This window comes from Gymnoscopelus microlampas (genome assembly GCF_963454915.1).
Source record: "Gymnoscopelus microlampas genome assembly, chromosome: 16".
Lineage (NCBI taxonomy): Eukaryota > Metazoa > Chordata > Actinopteri > Myctophiformes > Myctophidae > Gymnoscopelus > Gymnoscopelus microlampas.
The window spans coordinates 24,635,084-24,661,475 of NC_139953.1; the positions used below are offsets into that span (position 1 = coordinate 24,635,084).

A 26,392-nucleotide genomic window follows, 5' to 3' on the forward strand; every position below is an offset into this window, starting at 1 on the left:
AAGTCTGGCTCTCAAAATATATCAACCATACAGAAGTGTCAGGCAGAGAAGGCTGTGGAACATGCCATTAAAAAGATGATCATGCCACTCGAGGACCTGAGGGGGGGAAGCATCTGCTTTATACCTGTTCCACTATAGAGTGGTAAAAAGGTATATTTTTTATATGGGACAGAGTGTAAGTGCTCTTAGTTAAACAGAGGGTGGCGGTAATGCAACGGCTATGGATGACAACCACGCCATTCAACTAAAAGAAGAAGAGGAAGGTTTGCAAACAAGCTGCTCGTTTCTGTGTGTATTATTGGCTCTGGTTTTCGTGCACACTGTCTCTGCGATTTATTTTAAGCTGTAGAGAAATAAACACAGAAAAACATGGCTGATTGTTCAGCAGACATGGATTTCCCAGAGGGCGTGGAGATCCGTCAGTTATCTGAGCTGGGAGTCGTTGATCTGAAGGCCGAGCTGAAGGAACGAAACCTGGACGTGACGGGCAGCAAGAGCGTGCTGGCGGGGAGGCTGAGAAAGGTCTACTTATTATTGTACATCAACACCACTGTTGTTCAGTATGCCACTGGTTATCAAAGAACCCCATAAATCTGAGCGTGTACAAATGGGACCAAATGGACCGGGGGTCCATTTGGTTCCATTTGTACACGCTCAGATTTACAGGCCTGTAAATGTCCATTTGGGGATACAGGATATATGGATAGGTGGGCACTAGGGACATTTGATCTGGGCACCTCGATGTAAAATTGGCTATTTATTTCCAAAATTATGGTACGTTATCAGACTTAATTTTGTCCTTCAACTTCTTGTTGATGCCCCAAAATGAGTGGATATACAGGTTTTGTAGCAATGTTTAGACCTTAATTGTTGAACGTTTAAGCATGTTCTAATCATGTATACTTTACTTAAGACCATTTTTCAAATATATATATATATATATATATATATATATTCTTTTTAACATTTTGACATTTTTTAACACAAAATAACCAATTTTACATCGAGGTGCCCAGATTTCCCTAGTGCCCACTTATCCTCCTGTTACTCCATCATTGGGAACCCCCTCAAGGAACCCTGAGGGTCCCTGGACCCCACTTTGAGAACCACTGCAATATGTCATTAATTTGAAAAAAGTCTGTTTGTAGCTCTGTGAATTTAGTCTGTCAATTCAAGCGGGCACACTTGACATGAGCATCCACATTGATCTATTATGTTAATTCATGCTTAATTAATGATGAACTCATACTTTAATTCATCATGAATTAATCATGAACGCATCATTAAGTCCTGGTCCTCACCATTAACTAACCCAGTGTAATATATTAGTTAAAGGCATAGTATGTAACTTTGCCCTGTGTTTACATAACAAAACAATACATTTCCCCCATAATTTCAGTTGTCAGTCACTGGAGTAGTGTGGTGGTGTTACTGTTTACCTGCAGAAACACACTGCCCTCTGCTGTATTCTGGGTTTCTCTGTTTGTTTTGGTAGCCCAAAAACATCCCTGTCTACCAAAACAAACAGTGAAAAAATACAGCAAGAGGGCAATGTCTTTCTGCAGGTGAACACCACCCACACTACTCCAGTGGCTGATAGCTGCTGGTATAGAGGGAAGTGATGGGTCTTTTTTATTTATTTTTTCTATTGTTTTATTTGTTTTGTAAACATGGGTCAAAGTTACATCCTATGCTTTTAAGGACGTTATTCCACAGTTCCACTTCTATTCCCAGGATGAGCACTCATAGATGGGTAGGAGTAGTGAGGAGGGTGAGTCTCTGGTGGTCAGTCAGACTGACCCTCCTACTGACCCACCCGCACGTCTATGCCCTCCTGGGCATAGAAGTGCAACTGCGGAATAACGTCCTAAACAAATTATTATATATTACACTTGGTTAATGATAGGTTAGTGACTTCACTATTAGTTAATGGTATAGACCAGGAATTAATGATGAGTTCATGATGAATTAAAGTATGAGTTCATTCATTTGTCATTAATTAAGTGCATTTGCATGCTAAAGCTAAACACGAAGACACATGATAGGTTATAATATAAACGTCCTGCAGCCCCCACAGCCCACATTCGAGGCTACTTTACAGAATCTGACCCTACACCCCTCTCTGTGTGCAGGCAATAGAGGACGAGGGCGGCAATCCGGATGAGATTGTTGTCATTGCTCAGGAGGAGCAAACTGCAAAGAACGCTGCGCCGACATGGACAGCCAGAGGTAAAACAGACAGATAGCCTACCTACGTAGTGGAGGGACAGCGAGTGGCACAGGCAGCATCGGCAGCTGCCGGTGGCTCTCAGTTAAACTATGCACCAAGTGGGCACCAAAACAAACTGAGAAATCTGGGCACTAAAACAAATTGGGCACATGTTAACTGGCCACTAAAGCAGGGTGGGCACTTGAGAGGACTGGGCATGTGAAGTGCCCAGAATTATTTTATTAGGTCACGTGATATTTTGTTGTTAAATAGCTCTATATTCTGATAATCATTGCTATAGAATAGAGTCTCCAGCTCTTTAGTAAACCGAAAATACATTTCAGGTTGGTCACCAATTTAATCCAATCAAAAGAGAGAAGCAATTTATCAGCTTCAAAACAAGTACTTGTGTCTGTGACTGTATATTCTTTGGAACTGTTTGTGTCATGAGAGTGTCACGGAGCAGTTAGGGGTTAGGTGTCTTGCTCAAGAACACTTCGACCAGCCATATTCGACACATTGCTGGCCAGGCCTGGAATCATACCTGGGACAACTGGGGACTGCGGTTCCCCAGGCAGACACTCTCACCGTTCAGTTATGCTGGCAATCCTCAAGTGCCCACTCTTCTGCATACCAAATAGACACATTTAGTTCTGACGCCTGTTTTATCTATCCTCAGTGTTAATCTAACTCTGAGAGTGTATGGGACGGGTCCATTTGGTCAGAGTTATTTTGTACACTTAGTTAGAGTTACACAAATGAATTCTGAGGATTTTATTGTGTAGTCTTATCTCTCCCTAAAAAAATTGCCACATACTATACGCAACTGGAAATATGTCCCAGAAAACTGAATAGGTCTGCTACATCTGTCCTTCTAAATCAAAGTTGAGGACTTTTCGTTTGACACAGCCTTTAATTGACATTTTTGATTAATTTCTTGTACTTCATTGTTACTTTGTTCTCATATTGTAGTATATATGTTTTATTTGAAATTATTCTTATGTTCTATTTATATGTTTCTTTTGTCTTAATGACCTTAATGTTCTGTGTAACACATTGATTTCCCCTTTTGTTGAAATGTGCTACACAATAAACATGCCTTGTCTTTCAAGACAACCAAGGTAAACTCAAATATTGTTTTACAGATACAAGGCAAGACAATGATGGACCAGAGGACAACCTTGATGCGGACGATGTTGGTGATGGACCAGTGAGTCCAATACTTGTTCTCATGCAAATATTGCTTTGATTTGTTTTAATATTTGTACAGGAAGACGTGAGCTTGCCCTAGCTGCTGTGAAGCTATTATAGGACACTAGTATTTTGTTTCCTCTATTTCTCCTGAACTCTGTGCAGGAAGAGCCTCAAGATGAGCAAAATGACATGCAGGAGATGGACATCCTCGACATGAATGCTGTAGAGCATGCAGAGAATAACGGAATACCTGTAGACACAGACGAGGAAGAGGAGAAGTGTTTAACTTTGCCCCCCATGAAAGGCAACGAGGAAAACATAAATGCAGCCATGAAAGATGAAGAACAGGGCAATGGAACAATGGAGACAGAGGCTGAATCCAATCTTGAAGAGGTGAGAGACTGGTATGGGCCACATCAGGCCCTAGCCTCATACCACACTATTTATTTACTGTATATAAACATGAAAAGTGAGGAAATCCGTTTTTTTGTACATTATGTCTCTGTTGTAACGATTCTTCTCGATCTTGTCAATGATGCCAAACACCTTATTCTGCTGGTTCTGTTAACTCTTGCTTGGTGGCTTGGATTATTAGTCCATCAGTTACGACATTTTGGCAATTTTACAATCTATTCATTTAACAAACAGCCAGGAGCCTCAGTAGCATGTGGAAGAACCAGTGCTGATTTTGACAGATTTTAGTCATCTGAAATGTTTTAGTCTTTGTCTAGTTTTAGTCGACTAAATATCATAAGATTATAGTTGACTAAATCTACAGTTGATTTAGTGGACTAAAATGTATTTTGGCAGGCCTTGATGGTGTCGTAATGGCTGATTTTATACTTGGTTGCATGCTGAAAATAGCTGATCTACAAGCTCACAACGTTTCGCAGCGCGACACATACATTGTGAGCTTGTAGATCTGCTATTTTCAGAGTGCAGCCGAACACCTGAGCGCAACCAAACATAAAATGACTTGTCTTAGTTCTACAGGATCTCTTCTCCACTAGTCTCTCCCTGACATTTTTTAGTCATAGTAGCTTAGTTTTTCTATAGTTTTTCTTTAGTTTTCGTCTGTGAAAAAAGGTAGTCGATGAACATTTTTCGTCATAGTTTTAGTCGACGAAATCCACACTGGGAAGAACCATATAGCAACCTGGCACCTCCTCCTCACCTGCTCACACTGCTGTGGGGATGGCATTCCACTCTTGACCAGCATATGTCGCAAGTCAGCCAACGTGGTTGTGTCGGTCACCCTAGCATCAGCAGCATGTCCAAGCTGATCGATAGAGACACACGGGCGGAAACGGAAGGCCTACAAATTCACGCCCACTTTTGAGATAGCGCCGCTACTCGAGGTCCGTTAGAACGACGAACTGCAGCTCTCAATGCATTCCCTATGAGAGGATATGAGAATTAGCCTACTTTTAAAATTATCCTGCATTAACTGGAGACGATATTGATTTAAATAAAAACATGTTTCCAAATGTATGGAGTGTCTTTGTAAACATATCTTCTTGTTTTCTTAATAGTTGATTTGTTTCACATTTAATTTGCCACTTTAACGAGTTACCCATAATGTTAACACAGCAGAGGGTAGACGGCAGACAGACAAGTTGTCGCATTTCAGTGACATCACTGTCTTTACGAGCTCCGAGCGCCGACCAGTGGTGTACCCACACTGTAGAGGCAGGACAGGCGGTCGCCTGCCCAACTAAGATCTCGCCTCCCCTAAAAAAAAACAAATAACCCGAAAATGTGTCATTGCGTGCTTAATGTCCTCAAAGTCACGCACCCAACAAGCTTTGAACTGAGCAGATTGGACCTTCTGTTCCAGAGATAATGACCAAAACATATTGAAAACGTCCACTTTCACCAGTTTTCTGGGTATTGAAAACCTCAAGGGATGCGTCCGTGACGTATATACCATGCGACCACTTAAAGTCTAGACCTCCGATGCTAGCGGTTTTGACATACTGATGGAGTATATTATAGTATATTGTGGGTAGTATATCGAGATGACAGATATGGGACATTAAAAATGACAAATCAAACAAATGGGACACTTTATTAGAACACCAAAAAAGTCGCTACAGCCTCAGTAGTTAACCAATGAAATGACGGTATTTTACAATGCCTCTCATAAAGATTGCATTGAGAGCTGCAGTTCATCTTTCTAACGGACCCCGAGTAGCAGCGCTGTCTCAAAAGTGGGCGTGAATTTGTAGGCCTTCCGTTTCCGCCCGTGTGTCTCTATCCCACAAGTGTTCAATTGGGTTGAGTTCTGGACTGTTGGCTAGCTATTCCAGTTTCTCTACTCCCAAATGCTAGAGGTAGTCTCTGATAAACCCTGCCCTGTGTTCTTCCTTGTTACTGATAGATTTCAATCATCATTTGGGGCGGCCATAGCTGAGTGGTTAGTGAGCCCGCCTAGGGAGCCAGAGGCACTGGTTGCCCCAGGTTCGATTCCAGGCCAGGCCAGCATATGTGTCGATGAAATGAAATTTGTCCCTGAGCAAGACTCTTAACCCCTAATTGCTCACAGGTTCTCATTGGAAACAAGACCGTAGGGACTTTCATGAACGACCTGTTAAAAGGAATTATCCTTATCCTTATCCAACAAACACAGCTTCAGCTGGCTTTATGGAGACTTTATGTAGCTTGATTGTTACAAGTTGGGAGAAGTAATTTGGTCCTAGAGGGACCTTTCAGTGGATTTAGTTCTGACTAAGACTGGTATTATAGAATGCATGTAATGTTTGGAATAAACCAGTCTTGTGCTATTCAGGCACCTTTGGGTAGATGGATTTGCTTACTTGCTGTAGTAATTAATTTCCACAAGACTTATAAGTAAAAATTTATAAATGAACAATGTGCTGGTTGCACATTTTGGATAGGTTTTTATTATATAATTGATTATTCCTCTTGATACAATTTATGTTTAAACAGATGACAGAGTCGAAGTTCGTAGATAAAGATGAAGACCAGACATGCATATCATCTAAAGAGGTACCATTTCTCACAGATGTTTTTATATGTAAAGTTGCTATTGCAAGTAATGTAATAAAATGTAATATGACATAATAAAATATTTATTTCTTTTTTTAGGCACATGAAAATGACCCTGATGCCAAGGACAAAGAGGAAGCAGGTACTATTGAAAACGGGGTAGAAATTCATTTGAATGCAGACGTATCTTTTTACATGGTATCCTTGATGTAATCCTTTAGTGTAAGTTCAACCAGGAAGGGAGACTGGAAACCCAAAGGGAATTGCTGTAATTGTGTTGAAAGTTGGTCAACCATACTTTAATTTCAGCACAGAGAAACACATAATTGAATAAGTGTATCCAATATACTACTATATCAAAATGGTGTTGACTGTTGAACAACTTGATGCACAATGTCAGCATCAAATGTCAATGTCAGGAAGGTTTTAGTTGTTGTAGGTGATTTCAGTGTTTCTAGGTTTCCACTCGAAGACCAAGATGACGGACAACTGTCGAGGTTCATCAATGAACAATGGCCTTTTTAAAGACTGGATTAATTATGAATTCACCGGATATGAACCTAATGGAATTGATTCACTGGACTTCATATCAACTGTCGAGGCTCATCAATGAACAATTACCTTTTAAAAGACTGGATTATGAATTCACTGGATATGATCATAATGGAATTGATACACTGTACTTTATATCAACGGGCGAGGCTCATCAATGAACAATTGCTTTTTAAAAGACTGGATTATGAATTCATTTATACACGGGACTTGATATCAAACTCTCATCATGTTCTCAACATGAGTGGACACTCGTCGAGTCAGACTGAAAGAAGGCAGACTCCATCTATGAGCCTCCCTCCACTACTGATCTTTTGTCTCTCTTCTGCACTGGACTCTTCAGGTCAACTGTGGAGTTGAATGTTTAAATGTGAGTGGATGTCTTAACCCATTTAGACCTGAGGCCGATTCTAAAAACGCCTTCTAAGTTTTCTGAAAAACATCAAATATTTATCCAAAAATTACAAAAACATTTATGTTGCTATATATTGTACATTGCAACAACAACCCCAAAAGGGGTTCTCGGATTGAAAGGTATAGTAACGTTTAGGGGTTCCCGGTCTAAATGGGTTAATCCCCCAGGTTGTTTGCGCCCCCATCTCAGCCTTTGGGTACACTTTCCAGTCTCCCATTAGGGTGTGCCCCATCCTTGTGATGATTAGAGCTAAGAGCACAGGCCAGGGTTGAATGACGTTCCTAATCCAGGCTTGCCAAGTTCCTCGTTAACTCTTTGACTGCCAGAAATAAAACATAGTTTGCTAAGCCACTGCCAGCGATTCTTGAGTGTTTTCACTAACCTTTGAAAAATCATAGATATATTGTATGATCGATCCCCCGATCGCTTTAAAAGACGTATCCGAGTCGTAACATCGGGGGGGGGGGGGGGGGGGTGCCGTCGCGATCATCCATTCCATAGTTATTGGCAGTTGAATGTAGGTTGTTTTTGCCTAAAAGCAACAGAAAGCAGAGAAAAAGCCATTTTTCCAAATCCATTAACATGGAAGTGAGTGTGCCAGTTTTTTTTTTTGCGGTCACGTGATTTGCTGCTTCTTTGCTTCACTTGGAGTCAAATGGTGACTCATAGGTTAGCGAATAGCGCCATCTAGCGTAAAACCACTAAAAACACAAAATCTCGTAATTCTCGTCATTGGCAGTCTGAGCCTAGCAAAATATGACGGGAAATCTCGTCATTGGCAGCCAAAGACTTAACCATTGCTGTGTTTCAGAAGTGATTAAACTTTGCCATTCTATTCCTGTTAAATCGTAGAAAATGACAAAGTAGCCGGGTCTTGTATATCTGAGCCCCTTAACGAAGATCGGCAGCAGAGCCAGGAGACGGCTGTTGAAGCAGAGACAGCTGTTGAAGAAGCGAATGTTGCCACTACCGATGAAGGGGAAGAAAGTCTTAGTGACATTGGCATCAAAGGTGACAGTGAGGCCATCTCTGGATTTATGATTGACAAGGACGCTATGGAGACTGATAAGAAAGAGTCAGGGGACACGCAAAATGTCCCAGAAGAAACAGTTGAAAGTGAAAACATTGCGGCCATTAGTTCAGGCGAACAGAACCCTGTGAGCAAAATGGTCAATTCAAAAACGGGCTCTAAGAAGGGCGAGAAAGAAGAGAAGGCCGTAGACAAAGCTGCTGCAGATTCATCCTCGGCACCGAAAGAGTCCTCCTCTGTTGATGGTGATGATCAGAAAAAGAGGTTTGTTGTTTTCTGTCTACCGGAAACCAAAATGGTTATCTCTGTTGCATTGGCTCCCGTGTACTAGCAAAATTAGGATACTCTTTTGGAGGCATAAAAAAGTACTGTGTAAAAGATTTAAGAAAAAAAGAGAAAACAACAAAACTTGGTAAGTATAAGAGTTTCTAGCTATTTTCACTGCTGTAGGTTTATTGTTTGTTTTCTTTGTTTCTACAGTAGCTCTGAAGAGAAAGATTGCAACGCTGACGCAAAAGACAGAAAGGGTAAGTGTTGGGAATGGTAATCTTATCTTTTTATTCCTCTCAGTTTAATAAACAATAGAGATGCACGGATCGGCTTCGACGGTACCGATTTTTGTACATAAAAATCATCCATCCGCCATCCACCCAAATGAATGATTTCTCCGATATACAGATCTGCTGCACCCACAGACATAACGTATTAATAATTTCATACAGAGTAGGCCTACTGTACTGTGAGAAGCCCAAATGAAATGGAAATTCAGCTGTGAAGCTCTTCCCACTCTCCTTTTGTAACGCAGTGGATGCTGTTCATGTCCCCCCCCTTTCTGAATTCCCATAGACGTGTTTAATATCGTGTTAAATAAGAACTTTGTTCCAAACATAAACAAATTATCCTGGCGATTTGACTGTTATGGATATGAAGCATCAACTGACGGTGAGAAAACGCTAATGTTACTTCCGCCGAATTAGTTACATTTTCGCCAGAAACAGACTGTATCAAATATGAGTGATTGACTCTCATAAACGATACAGAGCTCCCTGACAATATCACAGAGACAGTTTGTTTATTTTTGGACCACAATTCTTATATGAGACGATTCTAAGACGACCCAATGTCATTCTCCATAGAGAAATTACTTCTACGACCCAGGGAATGAACGAGTGACGTCAGGACTTCTGTATTCTATGCCTCAACTCCAACCCTAACCCTAACCCTAACTATACAACAGTGCTTGTCAGGGTGGGGAGTCCCCAGTTAAAATATGATTATTTTGGGGGGTCACCAGTTAAAATATGATTATTTTGGGGGGTCCCCAGTTAAAATATGATTATTATGGTAGCTAGTACAGTGGTTCTCAAAGTGCGGGGGACCCCCAGGGGTCCTTGTAGGGGTTCCAGGTGGTCCCCATTAAAATGAGTTACTATTATAGAATCAACCTATGTAGGATATTTGGAACTACAAGCTCACAACGCGCCATGATGCGATGGGTTCTAAGCTTGTAGATCTACTAATTTAAAAAAAATCTTGAATTTGGATTCTTGGAACACACCTCGCACAGAATATATTCCAATGGGAGTTTGCGGTCAAATACATATTAGTTTAGGGGTCCTTTGACATGAAGATGTTTGAGAACCTCTTGTAGACAATTTCTCACTGTGTGTGTTATGTTGTGTGTAGCCTCTCACTGTGTGTGTTATGTTGTGTGTACTGTAGTCCCTGGAGGCAGTGGTTCCGCTAGCAGTAGCAGGAATGTGTGTGTCAGTGGTCTGACCTCCTCCACTAAAGCCATTGACCTGAAGACCCTCTTCAGCAAGTATGGCAAGGTCAGTCCATTACCAACATGGTAATGATTATGTCTACATATGCTTAGGCCTGTCATAATCACTACGTAATCGCGTAGTCACAATTATTTGAAATAATCACAATTATTTTTTGCATAATCTTCATAATTGTTTCCTTGTTGAAAAACGTTCATACATTTTCAAACGGTTTCCCAAAAATAGTGGAAATAGCAGATCTACAAGCTCACAACACATTGCGACTCGTTGTGAGGTTGTAGATTGTCTATTTCCACTATTTCCTTTAACATTTTGAAAGTATTTGTCAGTCACTCCTTTGTATATTTAAGTTATTTCTCATATCTGCCCTGTGGAACTTTTACTAAAAGCCAAACATAATTTTTATTTTTATTTATGTTTCAATGTTAAATGCCCAAAACACAATTAAATCGCAATTATTTGTGTGACAATGAATCAAGTAAAATGTCATGATTTGTGATTGCCCCAATTATGTCTTAGACAGGGTCCCCACGGTCATGAAATTCCTGGAAATATTTTGAAATTAGAAAAAAAAAAATCCAGTACTGGAAAAGGTTTGAAATTGATCAAACATCATCAAAGGTCCTGGAATTGATCAAGGGTCCTGGAAAAATAATTGGCTATGCATTGTTTTTGGCTATTGATTTTGTTAAAACAAAACGTTTTCATAAACATGAATAATATTACACAAAATATGTAACATAAGTAGTTTTTCGCCGAACGGGCTGTGTGACGGCAGCCTAATGTATGTCTCAAACTTTATTTTTGCTACACTGCCTATCTTTGGGCATTCTACATAGGAGTAAGAGACACATTATTGCGCCGAATGATTGTTATATAGGCCTGGAAATTGGGCTAAATATTCTGGAAAAGTTTTGGAAAAGTTTTGGAAATTCATTGCTAAAAATGTGTGGGGACCCTGTGTCTACATATTATTACTTTCCGCTTCTATTTACATTTTGTGCAGTGACATGTGCTATGACTTTACATACATGTGCTATGACTTATACATACACTCACAGGTTGCTAGGATCACTAGTAGCAACCAACTTAATGCAAAGGTAAAAGCCACAGTGCCCAGGCACTAGATAGATATTAACCCTTTCAGACCAAGAACGCATCGCATTTTAAGATTTCTTTGGCTATTCAAAAATAGCAGATATACAAGCTCATAGCGAACATTTTGAACTCATTTTGAACTTTTGAGATGGGGGTCCACGGCCAAAATTCATATAATTTTGGGGGTCCTTGACATGACAAAGTTTGAGAACCACTGGTTATAGCAACATAATTTTTTTTTTCAAAAAACTGTTAGGATTTAGAAGAGGATTTGTAGAACCCACCCAGAAACAAATATTTGAGTTACAAATGTTCGCTTTGAAAAATATATATATTCAAAGATTTGCTCAAATTTTCACGATTTTTGAATAGCCAAAGAAATCTTAACGCATTGTGGGCTTGTAGATCTGCTATTTTTGAAATATTTGTATACATTTGACAACTTTTGAAATGGGACATTCTGCATAATGAGTACTTTCTACTTTGGTACTTTAAGTACATTTTGATACCAATACTTTTTGTACTTTTACTCAAGTAAATTTTGAATTCCGGACTTTTACTTGTAACAAGAGTATTTCTACATTGCAGTATTGATACTTTTACTTAAGTAAAAAAAAAACTTCTCTTTTCCACCACTTCTATTGTTCCTCATCTTGTTTAGTACACCCTGCTCTTACTGGCTTCCCTCTCTACCCCCGACTTGGTTCAGGTTGTTGGAGCCAAGGTGGTGACCACTGCCAAAAGCCCTGGGTCTCGCTGCTTCGGCTTTGTCGCTATGTCCTCCACAGAGGAGGCCGCCAAGTGCATTAGTCGCCTTCATAAGACGGAGCTGCATGGGAGTGTGATCTCTGTGGATTGGGTTGGTGGCGTTGACTTTTGTATTTAGTTTTTTTAGTTGCATGGTTGGATTCAGAGAATGTAGACTTATTCTCATTCTCTGTCATCAGTAGGGCTGTCTGTTGTTATGCCCGGGAAAGCATCTGTGTCATTTTAGATTTCTTTGGCTATTCAACAATAGCAGATATACAAGCTCATAGCGCGGCTACGAGCTTGTAGATCTGCTATTTTAGCAAAATCGTGAACATTTGTGCAAAGCGAACATTTGTAACTCAAATCTTTGCTTCTGGGGGTCCCTGAAACGAAATATTTTGAGATGGGGGTCCGTGGCCAAATACATATCATTTTGGGGGTCCTTGATATGAAAAAGTTTGAGCACCACTGATATAGCAACATATCCTTTTCATTTAGAAGACATTTTGTAGAATTTGCCTCAGGTCTTAATGGGTTAAATGAGCAATATTACACGAGAGGGTGTGCTTTACCATGATTATTGGCATAACGGTGATGCGGTCAGAAGCATCACTGACACATAACCGCAAGTATCCCTGAAGTGATGAGCAGTAGAGCCAACTATTACAGACCTATTGGAAAATGATTTGTGCTCATGTCATGAGTTATTCATATTAATAATAATCAATACCCCCATTCCTTGAATGTGCAGGTCAAAAATGAGCCCACTGGGAAGAAGCCAGCAGACAACAATGATATTAAGAAGTCTGACAATGAGAAGAGACACTCCACAGACTCCAAGTAAGGTCATCTAAAGGCTGGGAAACATAAAAATAAGCTAATCATATTCAGCATATTTAGCGTTTCTAGACAATTTTGAGGAATTGCAAATTGTGGTTTCCCCAACGCAAGTCGTGGGTTGCAGCCACCTTGACCTCAGGAATCCACTGGTTGTATAGCATTTGTACAACATACGGTTACATTTTAGAATTTGACCAGAAGTGCACTTCTGGTGGTGTGTGTAGAGGCCCCTCAACATGTGAGCCAAACGGTATGGAATATGAAAAAGTTGTTTAACCCTCATTGTCTGTTAAATATCATCATTTGTTTTTGTTTGTTTGTTCTTCACTTTTTCTATGACATTACATAAACAAACCAAAACTAGACCATATATAAATAACCCCTAACATGAAAAAAAAGAATTGTAAAATAAAACAATGTAGGCCCCATATTTAGAAATCTCATGTATAAAAAAGCTGAGGAGCAAGGACCCTCAAGGAACATTGTCTTGTTGACGTTGCGTTGTTGTGACCTCTTCCAGGTCTGAGGTCAAATATGCGGGTGAAGGAAGAAATGGCAAAGGTGAGTCAATGAATGGATTATAACTGGATCCCCAAATGTGACGAGCAGCTTCCTGAATATGACCTGTTGTTCTTTTTGTAGGGCGTAATGAGAGGTCTGTCGTGAAGGACAAGTTGATGACAAGTGATGGCAAGGAGCGAGTAAGTCACTAAATCTTACATACACACATAAAGGGTCTACAACAGCACTAAATGTATGCACAACATTTTTAAAAGATAGTGAGTGCCAGGAGGAGGCAAGAAGCCCAAAGGCTATGTTTACCCCATTAAAACCAGGAAAGCATCTAGTATGCCATTTTAGATTTTAACCATTATTTTATACTTTGGCTATTCAAAAATAGCAGATCTACATGCTCATAGCGGCTGAAAATGTGTGCAAATCGTTGAATACCGGTGTATATATATTTTTTAACTTTTTTAACTCAAATCTTTGCTTACAAAGCACAAAATATTTTGAGATGGGGGTCCACTGCCAAATACATATAATCTTGCTCCCCAAACTTTTACTTTTGCAGCATGTTTGCTTCTCTCCATTTCTTCTCTCTTGTCAATGATGACGTTCTTTCTGCAGAAATTAGTGTGTTCCATAGACTGTAAAAATGAGTGCATTCATAATTGTGAAGTGCTATTTAGTATTTACAGTACCCCCCTCTCCTGCTTTATTATTATCCTATTATATATTAAGGAAACATCTCCATGGCACTAGCATGCACATTGACACATGCACTGTTTGAATCCACGTTGTGTTATTAGCACACATAGCTTAGCTGAAACAGCGTAAACATCAACTTCTCATGGTTGTCGATGGCAACAATTCCACGTCGGTTCATAAATAACCGGGCTGTCACACACACACGCTCACACACACACACACACACACACACACACACACATACACCACACGCCGATAGGATTCATTCACTGTCGAAAACTTAAGCTATGCATACAGAGCGCATAACTCAAAAGTCTGCGTATAGTTTGGTTGCGTACAACAGCAGGTATGGACTCGTTAGTAGACTATTAGATATTAACAAGTTTATGGTGTAGCCTACAATATACCCATCCATTTTCATAAACATTTGCGGAATCTCAAGCACCATTTACTTTGGTGTTGCCCCGGTGTAACAGATAGCCTTTTTAATGCTATAATCCTTTTCATCTCTGCTCAGGTCAATCTAAAATAAAATATGAGTTGCCATACATACTGCTCTTATTCAAAGAGTAGCACCAGCACAACACCCAAAGATTGAACTTATTGCCATACACCTTCCTACAGTGTACCCCTTCTCCTCTTCTTTCCATCTAGAGTACCAAGAGTAGGGATCGCATGTCGCTCAGTAAGGAGAAGAAAGACATTGTGTCATTTGACCAGATCAAGGAGCGGCAGCGACAAAATAGACGTAGACACTCTGGGTATGTAGAATGAAGGTGCCTCTGCCCTCTGGTAAATGATTATTATAATTATATATGTGTGTGTGTGTTTTTTTTTAGCCACTGAATGTATCTTTGTTGGATGTCATTGTTCCTCCCAGAGACAGGGACTATTGCACGAGAAGCGATAGTCGTGAAAGTTTCAATACGAAGCAGGAACGCATCAGTCTAGAGAGGGAGTATCTAGACGCCGACTGCATGGATCCGGAGTTCCTGGAGCGCGAGACGTTGAGAATAGAGGACGAACGCCGGCGTGAGCAGGAGAATATCCGCCGGGAGAGAGAGGAGCTGCGGCGACTGCAGGACCAGCTGCACCACAAACAGGACCGCCACGTTGTGAAGAGACCTTATGACATGGACGGCAGGTACACAAAGAGCAGCCTAATTGAGGCTCGTCAGGAGATTGCTACAGGATTGGATGATAGACAGTGTATTTTGATGTTTCTTTTTTTTATTACTCCTAGCTATTGTGTCGCTACTCTTAGCTGTACGTTACAGTACTTATTTTATCTGTTCTCTAACTGCTGTGCTGCATCTGGCGAATGGACTTCTTCCGGGATCAATAAAGATCTCTCTATCTCTCTCTAACCTTACCCTAACCCTAGTCAACGGATCATTTGAATCGTTGACCTTTACGGGTGGCCTTAACATGGATAGTCTATAGTGAATGGCCTTTATTTTTAAGTTGCTTGCTGCTGCCTGTTGCTGTGCAGGAAAGATGAGTGGCCAGAGAAGCGGTTGGCCATGGATGACCGGTACGATCGCTACCAAGACATTGACTTCCGCAGCCGCGGTCGTTACCAAGACGACTGGGTGTCGGAGAGACGGGACACCTCACATGCTCTGAGTGGAGACCGAGATAACCAGGTTCCACATTTTAATAGATTAATTTGTTTTTAACATCAAGTTCAGTTGTTTGTCGAGGTCATACATGGGCAACTGGCGGCCCCGGGGCCACATGCGGCCCCCACCTTCACTTAATGCGCCCCGCAGGTTAATATCGGAATACTGATATATTGATTTCAGCTGTTACAATTCCAAACATGCAAACATGACCCGCTTTAATTACTTCAGGCTATATTATAGTTGCTTAATGACTAGTATTACATTTCTATTGTCTTTTTTATGTCCAATGTATTTGTATTGAAGTTCATAAAGTTAACATAAGTATAACTAAATGCATTTGAAATTAAATAAAAATGTTACTTTTCAGGATTCCAATAAAAAAATAGCACCAAAAAATCTGGATTCCAATTCAAAAATAGCAGATCTAGTGCGACGCGTTTTGAGCTTCTAGATCGGCTATTTTTGCTACTTTTGTTTGACATAGAATGGCGAAAAAAGTAAAAATTCGTAGAGACAGTATATGCAATGTGGCCCTCTGGCGTGAGCGTGGAAATGTATGTAGTGTAGTGTAAATGTAGTGGCCCACCCCATCATCAAAGTTGCCCACCCCTGGTCTAGGTAGGATGCGCAAATTCTTTAGTTTTTCCTATTACAAAATGGCAGATTAACAAGAACATTGTACATTTGCATAAGACACTTAACAATAGTATCATTTGAACATTGTTGCTGAGAAATATGTGTCATGAAAGCCCACAAATTATGAGCTAGCCATCCTCATTAGCTGTTGCCCTGCTTTGGTTTGACCCTGTTCTGTATTCTTCCCACTGTAGCACTTCTCAGACAGGTCAGACAGACACAAGAGAGACTCCTGGAATACAGGCTACAACAAGCGTTTGAACTCAAGGTCAGGTTGCCATTCCACTGCTTTACATTTAGTTAGTTAGTTATTTTTTGTTTCAGTCATGATTTTTTCTGAAAACAAAACAGTTAAACATACAGTAGAACTTTTTAAACAATACAGTACAACTTAGTCAACAAGATGACTATTTGACCGAAAAGGTATGGGCTGAAGCCGAAGCTTATTTTGCCCACCTTATTACCATTTAAAATAAATTATCATAGTAGCATAAGAGCAAACAAAAGAAAATGAACAGAGAGCTTCAAATATTACATTTCAAAACAGACGAAACAAAAAGAAACAGCATTTTGGTTTACATTAGTTTTTCAGACGTGAACAATTTGTATATACCTTTTACTAATTATATTATAACAATATCTTCTATCACTAGTAGCATTTATACCATCACTATTTAGAATTTTCATTGCTATTTTTATTAATTTATTTTATTTTTCTATTTATGTATAATCTTTATCCTTCCTATTGTTAGGTTACATTTGTATTTATTATATCACCGTAGGTGTCAGGCTTCACACAGATTTCGTTTTTTGGTAACAATTTAAACCCAATTTACTGTATATGTAATTATTTTTGTCACTTGGCACTGTGGTTTTGTCAAATATTTATGTTAGTTTAATGCTGTCATTATCATATATCTAAAAATAGATATATCTCTGTCATCTCTTAGAGAAGGAGGCCGCGAGTGGGAGTCTGGACGGAAGAGCGACAGAGACACTCCGTGGCACAGTAAGAATGTATTTGTGTTACTAGTTAGTGTGATATACAGGGTTCCCACTGTCATGAAATTCCTGGAAATATTTTTCATTATTAAAAACGTTTCCAGGCCTGGGGAAGGTTTAGGTTTGGAATTAATCAAACATTTGGAAAATGTTTTGTCTATGCATTGTTTTTGGCTATTGATTTTGTTCATGAAAACCATGTCCCAAAATATGTCTTACTGGAAGTGATAAATGTAACTGTAAATGTAATGCTACATTGCACGGGCTGCGGGAGTGTGGCCTAATATATACAGAATCTTATGTGACAAAAATAACAGATCTACAAGCCAACAATGTGTTGCACTGTGATGCATTGTTAGTTTGTAGATCTGCTATTCTTGTCATATGATGCCGTAGCTCGATTATTGGGGATGTTTACAAGGAACGCAAGCAGTAAGCCTTGTACTCCAATGTGCAATTCCCAAGGATGGGTGAAGAAACAAAAATGTGGCTCAGAATGCGGCACGGAATTCACTGAATAATAATAATAATAACATAATAATAATGTGTAGACACAAGGGTAGACCATTCCATATTCTATGCTTACTTTTTTGCTAACCATAACCCTACATTAACCGTTGGGCATTGCACACTGAAGTAAACGTCACTATTGCACCGTTGCTATATAGGCCTGGAAATGGGGTAAAATAATGTGGGAAAAGTTATGGAAAAGTTATGTACTACATCTCTGCGGTCCAGAGCAGAGGCATCTTGGAGCAGAGGCCAGCACGTCCAGCCCGTACAACTCCAGCAGACAGCTGTCCCCTCCATCGCGCTCACGCTACAGCCCCTCTGACATCGTGACCACCGGTCGTAGCCGCCTGCTGCAAGAATTCCATGACAACGTCTTGCACAATCTCCAGCTCCGCGATCTGCGGGGACACATGGTGGAGTTCGCTCAGCACCCGAATGGATCCAGGTTGTTGGAAGATTCTGCATGCACTGTTGCTTTTGTCATATTTTACTTATCTTGCCATTGTTTGCATATTATTACAATTATCAATGTATCGTCACAGCCAAATCAACCGGTGTGTATAATAGTATTTATCACCTATCAATCAACTTGTCGTTAATGTCAAAGCTTAACAATATAATGATGTCAGATACAGGTATATTGTGTGTGTGGGCCAATACCTGTCTCGCAGCGTCGATTGCACCCAAGCTTCAGCTTTAGTCATTCCTAACCCTTGGCAGTATCTGTCATTCTTGGCCTACCCTGGTCTCTGGCACCAACACTCTACTGACGTTGTTTTCAGTTATAGTTCAGTTTTTAATGGGTACGGACAAAACTCCCAAGATAACCTGTCACGGTGTAGACCGAAACGTTGGGATATTTTCAAAAGAAAATTACAAATCTTTTCAAACACACATTCATCCATGAAACAAGGGGGAAAAGGGTCCATACAGTCCAGGAGCTGCATTCCTGCACTAAGCTCTACTATGCTCTATCGCAGCTGGATTACATTTTTTATTTGACTAGTCTGGTCACTCAGGTAGACCACGTGTCCTGGCCCGGTAATCTTGATTAAACCGTGACATTATTTCCCATATCACAGTGTTTTACATCCGTTTTCAAGATAATGTACTAAATGTAGCCAAATCGATATATTTATTTCAGTGTTTCTTTAGCGTGAATAAACTGGTCTCAAATGTATGTTTTTTTATTAAATGTATTGCACCATTCTCTATACTTGTCTTTTCCTGCCAGGTTTATCCAAAAAAAGCTACTCCAATCTACTCCAGCTGACATAGAGATGGTGCTTGAAGAGATTCTGCGTGTGGCATACCCGCTGATGACAGATATGTTTGGGAATTACATCGTCCAGAGGTTGCTTGAGGTTGGAAATGGGCGCTGATCCCTTTAAGATTTCTCTTACCTAAGCATTATACTTGTTGTCACTGTTGTGATATTATAGAGAAGATAATGTTAAACTGAAAACATGATGCTGTGATATTGTAACACACCAAGAAACAGACTTTTAAAAGGGAGCCTGTTTGAATAAAAGGAGAATTCCTCTGCCTCCTGGTGGCACAACAAAAAATCTGCCTCCTGGTGGCACTATAATAGCCCAGGCGTTTCGGGCCATATTTTGATGGAATCGTGCACTTTACGATAAAAGCATGAAATTTGGCACACAGTTAGAGCATGCCATAAGGAACATTTTTGGCTATAGGGCCATCGCAGATTTTTCCTGTGGTAACCATGGCAGCCATTTTCCAAAATGGCCACCACCTGCTGTTATTTTACCAATAACTCAGGTTCTAGACCACCTAGGATCTTGATTCTGGTGACTAATCCTACATTTTCAAGGATGGGGAATACAGTGGTACTATTTAGATTTGTCCTGTGGTAACCATGGCAGCCATTTTCCAAAATGGCCGCCACCTGCTGTCATTTTACCAATAACTCACGTGCTAGACCACCTAGGATCTTCATTATGGTGACTAATCCTACATTTTCAAGGATGAGGAATACAGTGGTACTATTTACAACATGCTACTACCTAACTACATATATCTGGCATTCAGTTAATTAAATAATAGTAAACCCATCAAAATATGTAATGGTGTAGTACAGTACATGTTTTCAAACTGACACATGAGAGTCAAGAATGTTTCTTTTATTAGTAGTAGTATTGCATAATTATTTTCAATGGACTATAAGACACAACAAAGACAGAGTACTCTTGAGTCATAGCCTAATGGCATATAGACCAATTATTTGTTTACCAACATTGAGACTGGACGCACAGGTGATTGTTTCACGCAATCAATTCTCAACCTGTTATTTTGGGGTGCGCTGGTTTCAGCACACCCCAGCGAGACCTGATAGAATGGGTTTCATTGCGCGCATACTGGTTCCGCGCAGACTGGTTCTTATCAGTGTGACGTCGTCTGTTAAGGGGTCTATTCAATAAAGCCAGATAATCTACACAATGTTAGTTGCACAGTCCACCACAGTAGCAAAGGGCAGTACACTGAAGTGCTGCCTTAACACATCTGCATTGTCCACTGCATCCCTTTTTGCAACCACAGCGGAGGAGTTCCCGACAGGCCAGGCTCGCTTCTGTGTGGTCCAGTGCACTTCCCATCCTCCTGTCAAAATTAGAATCAGCTTTATTGTCAGATCACGGGTTTACAAGTGTAAAGAAGTAGATTAAATTATTTGTATTCACCTGTCTCCTTCCTCTTCCACCCCCATTCACCTGGGGATGGGAGTTCAGGGGCTGCAACCATCACCTGTCCCCAGCAGTGGCCAGCTTGGTAGGCTGCCCTCTTTGTATGTTGAATCAGTGCAGCTCATGTTGGGGGGAGTCCATCAATTGTTCTACCCTTCTGGGTGAATAGCTGCTTCCGTGCCTGATTCACTGATGCCTGGCCGCTTGTGCGGTCATAGAGCAATACCACAAATCGCTCCAGAGGCTCCATCCAGTCATCTATTTTGTCTGGGGTAGCAGCTAAGGAACTTTTCCCAGTTCCAAAAGCAACCCACAGCTCAGTCAAGTGGAGGTGTTGGGCTGACGTTACTGCCAGGACCAGCACATCCGTGTCTACTGTGCGTATTGTCACCTTGCTATACCCTTCCTTCATAGCATCTTCTAGGTGTAATATGACACGAGTATCAGCCTTCTCATGTACTGTAGTTAGTTAGGTAGTTACTAGCATGTTGTGAATAGTACCACTGTATTCCTCATCCTTGAAAATGTAGGATTAGTCACCAGAATCAAGATCCTAGGTGGTCTAGCACCTGAGTTATTGGTAAAATGACAGCAGGTGGTGGCCATGTTGAAAAATGGCTGTCATAGTTACCACAGGACAATTCTAAATAGTACCAGTGTATTCCTCATACTTGAAAATGTAGGATTAGTCACCAGAATCAAGATCCTAGGTGGTCTAGCACCTGAGTTATTGGTAAAATAACAGCAGATGGAGGCCATTTTGGAAAATGGCTGCCATGGTTACCACAGGACAAATCTGCGATGGCCCTATAGCCAAAAATGTTCCTTATGGCATGCTCTAACTGTGTGCCAAATTTCATGCTTTTATCGTAAAGTGCACGATTCCATCAAAATATGGCCCGAAACGCCTGGACTATAACAGGACAATGTGAAAAGGGTGGCATGTGTTCCTCGGCCTAGTGGGAATGTGCGTGCAAAGTTTCACGGCAATCGGACACCTTTTAAAACGTGTCTTCAGAGTATCTTTAAGGATAATACCTAACTTATGTTAAATATTTGCTCCTTAATGCTTTATGTAACCGGGCACAAGATTACAAAGAGAATGTTATAATATAGACTAATACCAGCATAGGATGATTTAGTCTATTGCCTTTATTTATGCAGCTTCCTAAAGAGAGTACCTTAGGTTGTATTATTCTGTTGTGTCACAGTTTGGGACTGCTGATCAGAAGGTGGCCATAGCGACACATATCCTTGGACACGTCCTGCCCTTAATTCAGCATAAAGCTGGTTGTCAAGTGATCCAGAAAGCCCTGGAGTACATCCCTTCTGACCAGCAGATCATTGTAAGTTTGACTTCCTTTTGTTTTGCAGAATATAACCGGTTTAGCTTTAAAAGAACACTATCATAATTTTCATAAAGTTTTCACAAGTTTTTATAGCAGGGGCTAGAGATGGGAAGTTTAAATGGTTAAAAGAACACTTCACCCATTTCCAATCTTATATTCAAATAATTGGTGCTCACTACTCACTAATGCTCATTGTAAGATGGCACCATATGGATGTGGCAGGCCTGTGCTTGGCCGTTAGAAAAGGCCCAACAGAACACAAAAGCCAAATTAGACAGACAGTGCAATTTTTGTCTGTATTCCCTTTACCCCTTTGTATTTTTCCTTTCCTTTTAACGTATCCTAATACTCAAGCAACATCGATCCCTTTTCCATTTCTAGAGTGACATCGTCCTAGAGCTGGCCGACAACGTGCTCTCATGTGTGTGGGACCGGAATGGGAAAAACGTTGTGCATAACCCCAACGGCTGCAGGGTAATCCAGAGGATTTTGGAGCATTGCACGCAGGAGCAGTCGCTGCCCATCCTCGAGGAACTGCATCAGCACTCTGAACAGCTCATCTATGTAAGTATTTTGCACATGTTTGATCTTGAGTTTGATTATGCACCAATTGACGCACTGAGCAGAGCTTAGATGTCCTTGCAGTTATGTAGCCTTTGTTTGTAATAATGAACTGACGTCTATGAATTGAAATTCATTAATTTGTTATGGGTACCCGATACTGGCCATTTTGGATTTGGATCTTACTTGGAACCAAATTTCGGTGAGAGCATTTCATCAAGCGGTACGAAAGTAAGCGTTTGACTTCCGGACAGCAGACTTCAAAACCAGAGGGGAATTAACTTGTAATATGGTATGACGAAGCACTACAAAACTCGTCAGGAATGTTGTAAACAACAACCATTCGTAATAACACATCTTTAACCAGATTTTTTAATTGCGGTATCATTTACTCAAGCATTATAGAAATGTTGGTTTATTAAATGGTCACAAATGACTTGAAAAGCAAATTAAATGTATCTGTCCCACTACATTGCTTCAGTGTAAGTTCACCCATTTCTGAATGGCCAAAGATGCGACTGTATGTGTTTGCATGATCAGCAACACACCGGGCGGGAACCAGCAGCATCTGTTTTGTCTGACCTTACGCAGTGATGGCATAATGGTATTTGGTGTTAAGACTACATGTGGGGGTATCGAGCACACTTTGTTCTGTCACTTTAGCAATGCATGATGATTTAACATCAATCATGGGGGGTAGAGGGGTGGGGAGAAGTGCATGAACAGCAACAAGAGATAAAGGGGTGTCATGCTGCTGGTTCTCTCTGTGGTGAATGAAAATCACACACCCTAAATCACTGTCTGATGCCTCTCTGTCGCCTCCCGCAGGATCAGTGTGGCAATCACGTCATCCAGCATGTGTTGGAGCACGGCAGACCAGAGGACAAGAGCAGGATTGTTGCAGAGGTTCGCGGGAAGGTTTTTGTAATGAGCCAGCACATATATTCAAGGTACGCCAATTTCTGACATAATCAAATGGGTTGTACACTTTCCACTGCCATTTAGTGCATTTTCGTAATCCACCAGGTACACTTTTTTCATTAGATAGCATACACGAGGGGATTTCTTGTCATTTATTTATTTCATTCTTGGGTATGACAAAGATGAACACATTTATTGTATTTACAAAATGATCTACAGCTATGACCATAACATTTATTTTGGGGTTGCATCAACAAACTAACACAATGACAGAGACATAACCTACAATGAATTCCTTACTGTATGTCAATATACGTATGTAATATTGACTTTTATTGTTTATTTATTAGTACCTATGCTGCTACCTACGCATTCTATCACTCTTTCTGCATTAGAGATAATTTTGTTGTACACTTGTGTGCAATTCAAAATGAAATGATCCATCCATCCATCCAAATAACTGATAGAAGAAAACTGAGATCATAACATCTCAGCTGGGCTTAGGCCAATCCCTAAAATCTCGAGCTCAATAATCAACTTGATGAATGTTTAATGGAGCTCCCTTCTCTGTCTCTGTCAACCTCAGTCATGTAGTTTCCAAGTGTGTCATCCACGCTTCGCCTGCGGAGAGAGCCTTGCTGATAGACGAGGTGTGCAGCCAGAAAGATGGCCGACACAATGCTGTGTACACCATGATGAAGGACAAGTACGGCAGTTATGTGGTCCAGAAGATGCTTCACAGGGCAGAGCCTCTTCAGCGTGAAATCATCCTGGAAAAGGTTTGTGGACTGTTTATAGACGTATGTGTGTATTAGAGGTGCACAGATCGCAGTTATATCCACGGATCCCACTGATATAACCGCAGGATATAATCGTTGAAGTAAATGATTAAATATGTATTCATTAACTATCCAAAATGTATATAACATTTTACTGTCTGATGGATTAAAGTTCTCCATCGTGGCGACTGATTTCCGTCATTTGGAATCCATTTAGGGCAGGCCATATATGAAATCTGTGTAGATCCAAGCTGAGAGATAGAGTAGCTCTTATGGCGAGAAGAGGTGATTGAATGGCTTTCGGTTCAGCCCAAAGCAGCACCTTATGACTGACAAGGGGGTGGCACCCTGCTGACGTGGGATGAATGTGACATGGAGCTCGCCATTACATTAAGGACTGTTACCCATAAGTGAGATATTGAGCGAGTGATAGTCGACTTTAGTTCAGTTATTTTTCTATGTGCATGCATGTTACCGGTATAGTAGTCATGAGTTTATTAGTTGGTGGGAAAATCCCACCCATGACTCACACAGTCTGAGCTAGGCATTCCAGTCTGGTAGAGATATGTGCTCCGCGGAGGGCACCTTTCTTGTTGAATGTAAGGATCTACCAGAATATATTTTCCGTATTGTTTCATGCATATTTGTGAGTATTAGGTGGTTTGAATCTAGAACCAAGTGGGGTGTGATACAATAGTTTGAAAACAAAAGGTTGAACTCATTATTTATTTCATCTTGTAGTACTGTTGACACATCTCTGTAATGAGATGTAGAAACTACAATCATAACTTGTTTTGGAGGGAATACGTCTCCATAGTTCTTTCCTGTGGTGGATACCAGACTACTATTATAAACTGAAAGATGATTCAAACATGCATGGAAATAATTTTCAAATGTCATGGATTTGCTTCTCAGACAAATGAAAGATGTGAAATACTGTAGTCAAAGAATTTGACATCAGATCCAATGTAGGAGTTGTTTTTATTCTAGTCATGTTTTTCCCTTCCTTCTTGTCTGATGGATGTTGGACTCTGTGAAATGAGTCTTTTATTGTCTTGATGAGATCAAACGAGAATGAACTTTGAACTTTCTTACCTTTGCTCTATCTTTATTTTTTAGATGCAGCCTGTTAGGGCCGACTTATGTGAAGACAGTATGAAGAGTTAGGTGAAGCATGAAGAGTGGATCTGATCTGGGTCCAGTCGGCAGCCCCACAAATGGCCACAAAAGGCCAGCCCTCTCTTTGTACTGTACCACCCTCTGTTTATAGTCTCTGTTATGATGTGTGTCAGTTTAAAAGAAGAAATGGAAAACTCCACCAATGCTCTGTACTTAAAACAAGGCTGCAGTCTTCTACCATGGAATCTTCACAGGATATACCAAGAATATTTTTTGTACAGAAGGGTGCTGCATTTAGGAAGAGCTGCTAGCTTCTAACCGTTGCAATGTAAAATATTGTCATTTATATAAATATGTAGGAGTTTTGTCATAGTCATGTGCATTTTCATGGCGCCTTATGTACCGTGCATTTCCACATTAGATGAAAAAAGAACACATTTTTGGAGACAGAATTTTAACTAATTATAGTATGTATGATTAAACAGTTCTTATAACATTTGATGTGTTCTGTTCTTTCAAACCTGTGTATATGGTCAAGTAGTCTCACTACTCAAATCCTTACTCTACAATTGTTGGGGTAGCAGATAGCATTGCTGTAAAATACAATACAACATACATTAATGCAATCAGTATTAGTTTAAAACAGTCTGTCTTTAAAAACACATTCTCCTAAACAAATAATTTCCACACCAAAAAAAAGCTAAAAAGAGAACACTAAAACAACAAATATTGGGTGCAGTACATGGGCTCTGCTTCAACTCAACTAAATTATGGTTATAATTAGTTCCAGATGCCATCCAGCTAGCTCTTTGTGGAGGATTTAAAGTTGACAGTAGAACTGTGGAATTACTGTACTTATCTCTGACTTTATAAAGTCAGAGTGATGCTTTTAAGAAATTTCAGCTAGTAAGCAAAAATAATGATTTCCACTTGTTTTTGTACCTACACTTATATAAACTATTCTAACTAAAAGCCAGGCATTTGAATATGGTTTCCAGGTTAGTGTATAAACTATTCTAACTAAAAGCCAGGCATTTGAATATGGTTTCCAGGTTAGTACATCTGAACGGAATAAGTGAGAGAAAT

The 26,392-nt window shown here is 40.3% G+C and overlaps 1 protein-coding gene across 2 annotated transcripts; it reads left to right on the top strand.

The window, feature by feature from the left end:
• Nucleotides 1–264: 264 nt before the first annotated feature.
• LOC311063575 (scaffold attachment factor B1-like) lies at nucleotides 265–25,802 on the top strand. 2 transcript variants are annotated; one of them, XM_084083074.1, is made up of 25 exons: nucleotides 265–522; nucleotides 2,133–2,229; nucleotides 3,355–3,419; nucleotides 3,566–3,796; nucleotides 6,353–6,412; nucleotides 6,512–6,554; nucleotides 8,232–8,673; nucleotides 8,890–8,936; nucleotides 10,132–10,241; nucleotides 12,004–12,153; nucleotides 12,796–12,884; nucleotides 13,405–13,445; nucleotides 13,527–13,585; nucleotides 14,751–14,857; nucleotides 14,977–15,240; nucleotides 15,589–15,742; nucleotides 16,552–16,625; nucleotides 17,308–17,366; nucleotides 18,098–18,317; nucleotides 19,107–19,236; nucleotides 21,789–21,923; nucleotides 22,308–22,490; nucleotides 23,316–23,437; nucleotides 23,995–24,187; nucleotides 25,307–25,802. In XM_084083074.1, the coding sequence occupies exons 1-25, from the start codon at nucleotides 370–372 to the stop codon at nucleotides 25,352–25,354; spliced, it is 3,276 nt and encodes a 1,091-aa protein (XP_083939200.1). In that variant the 5' UTR covers nucleotides 265–369; the 3' UTR covers nucleotides 25,355–25,802. The 2 variants fall into 2 exon arrangements, with proteins under 2 accessions (XP_083939200.1, XP_083939201.1); XM_084083075.1 differs by lacking the exon at nucleotides 2,133–2,229 and having other exon boundaries at nucleotides 434–522.
• The last annotated feature ends 590 nt before the right edge of the window (nucleotides 25,803–26,392 follow it).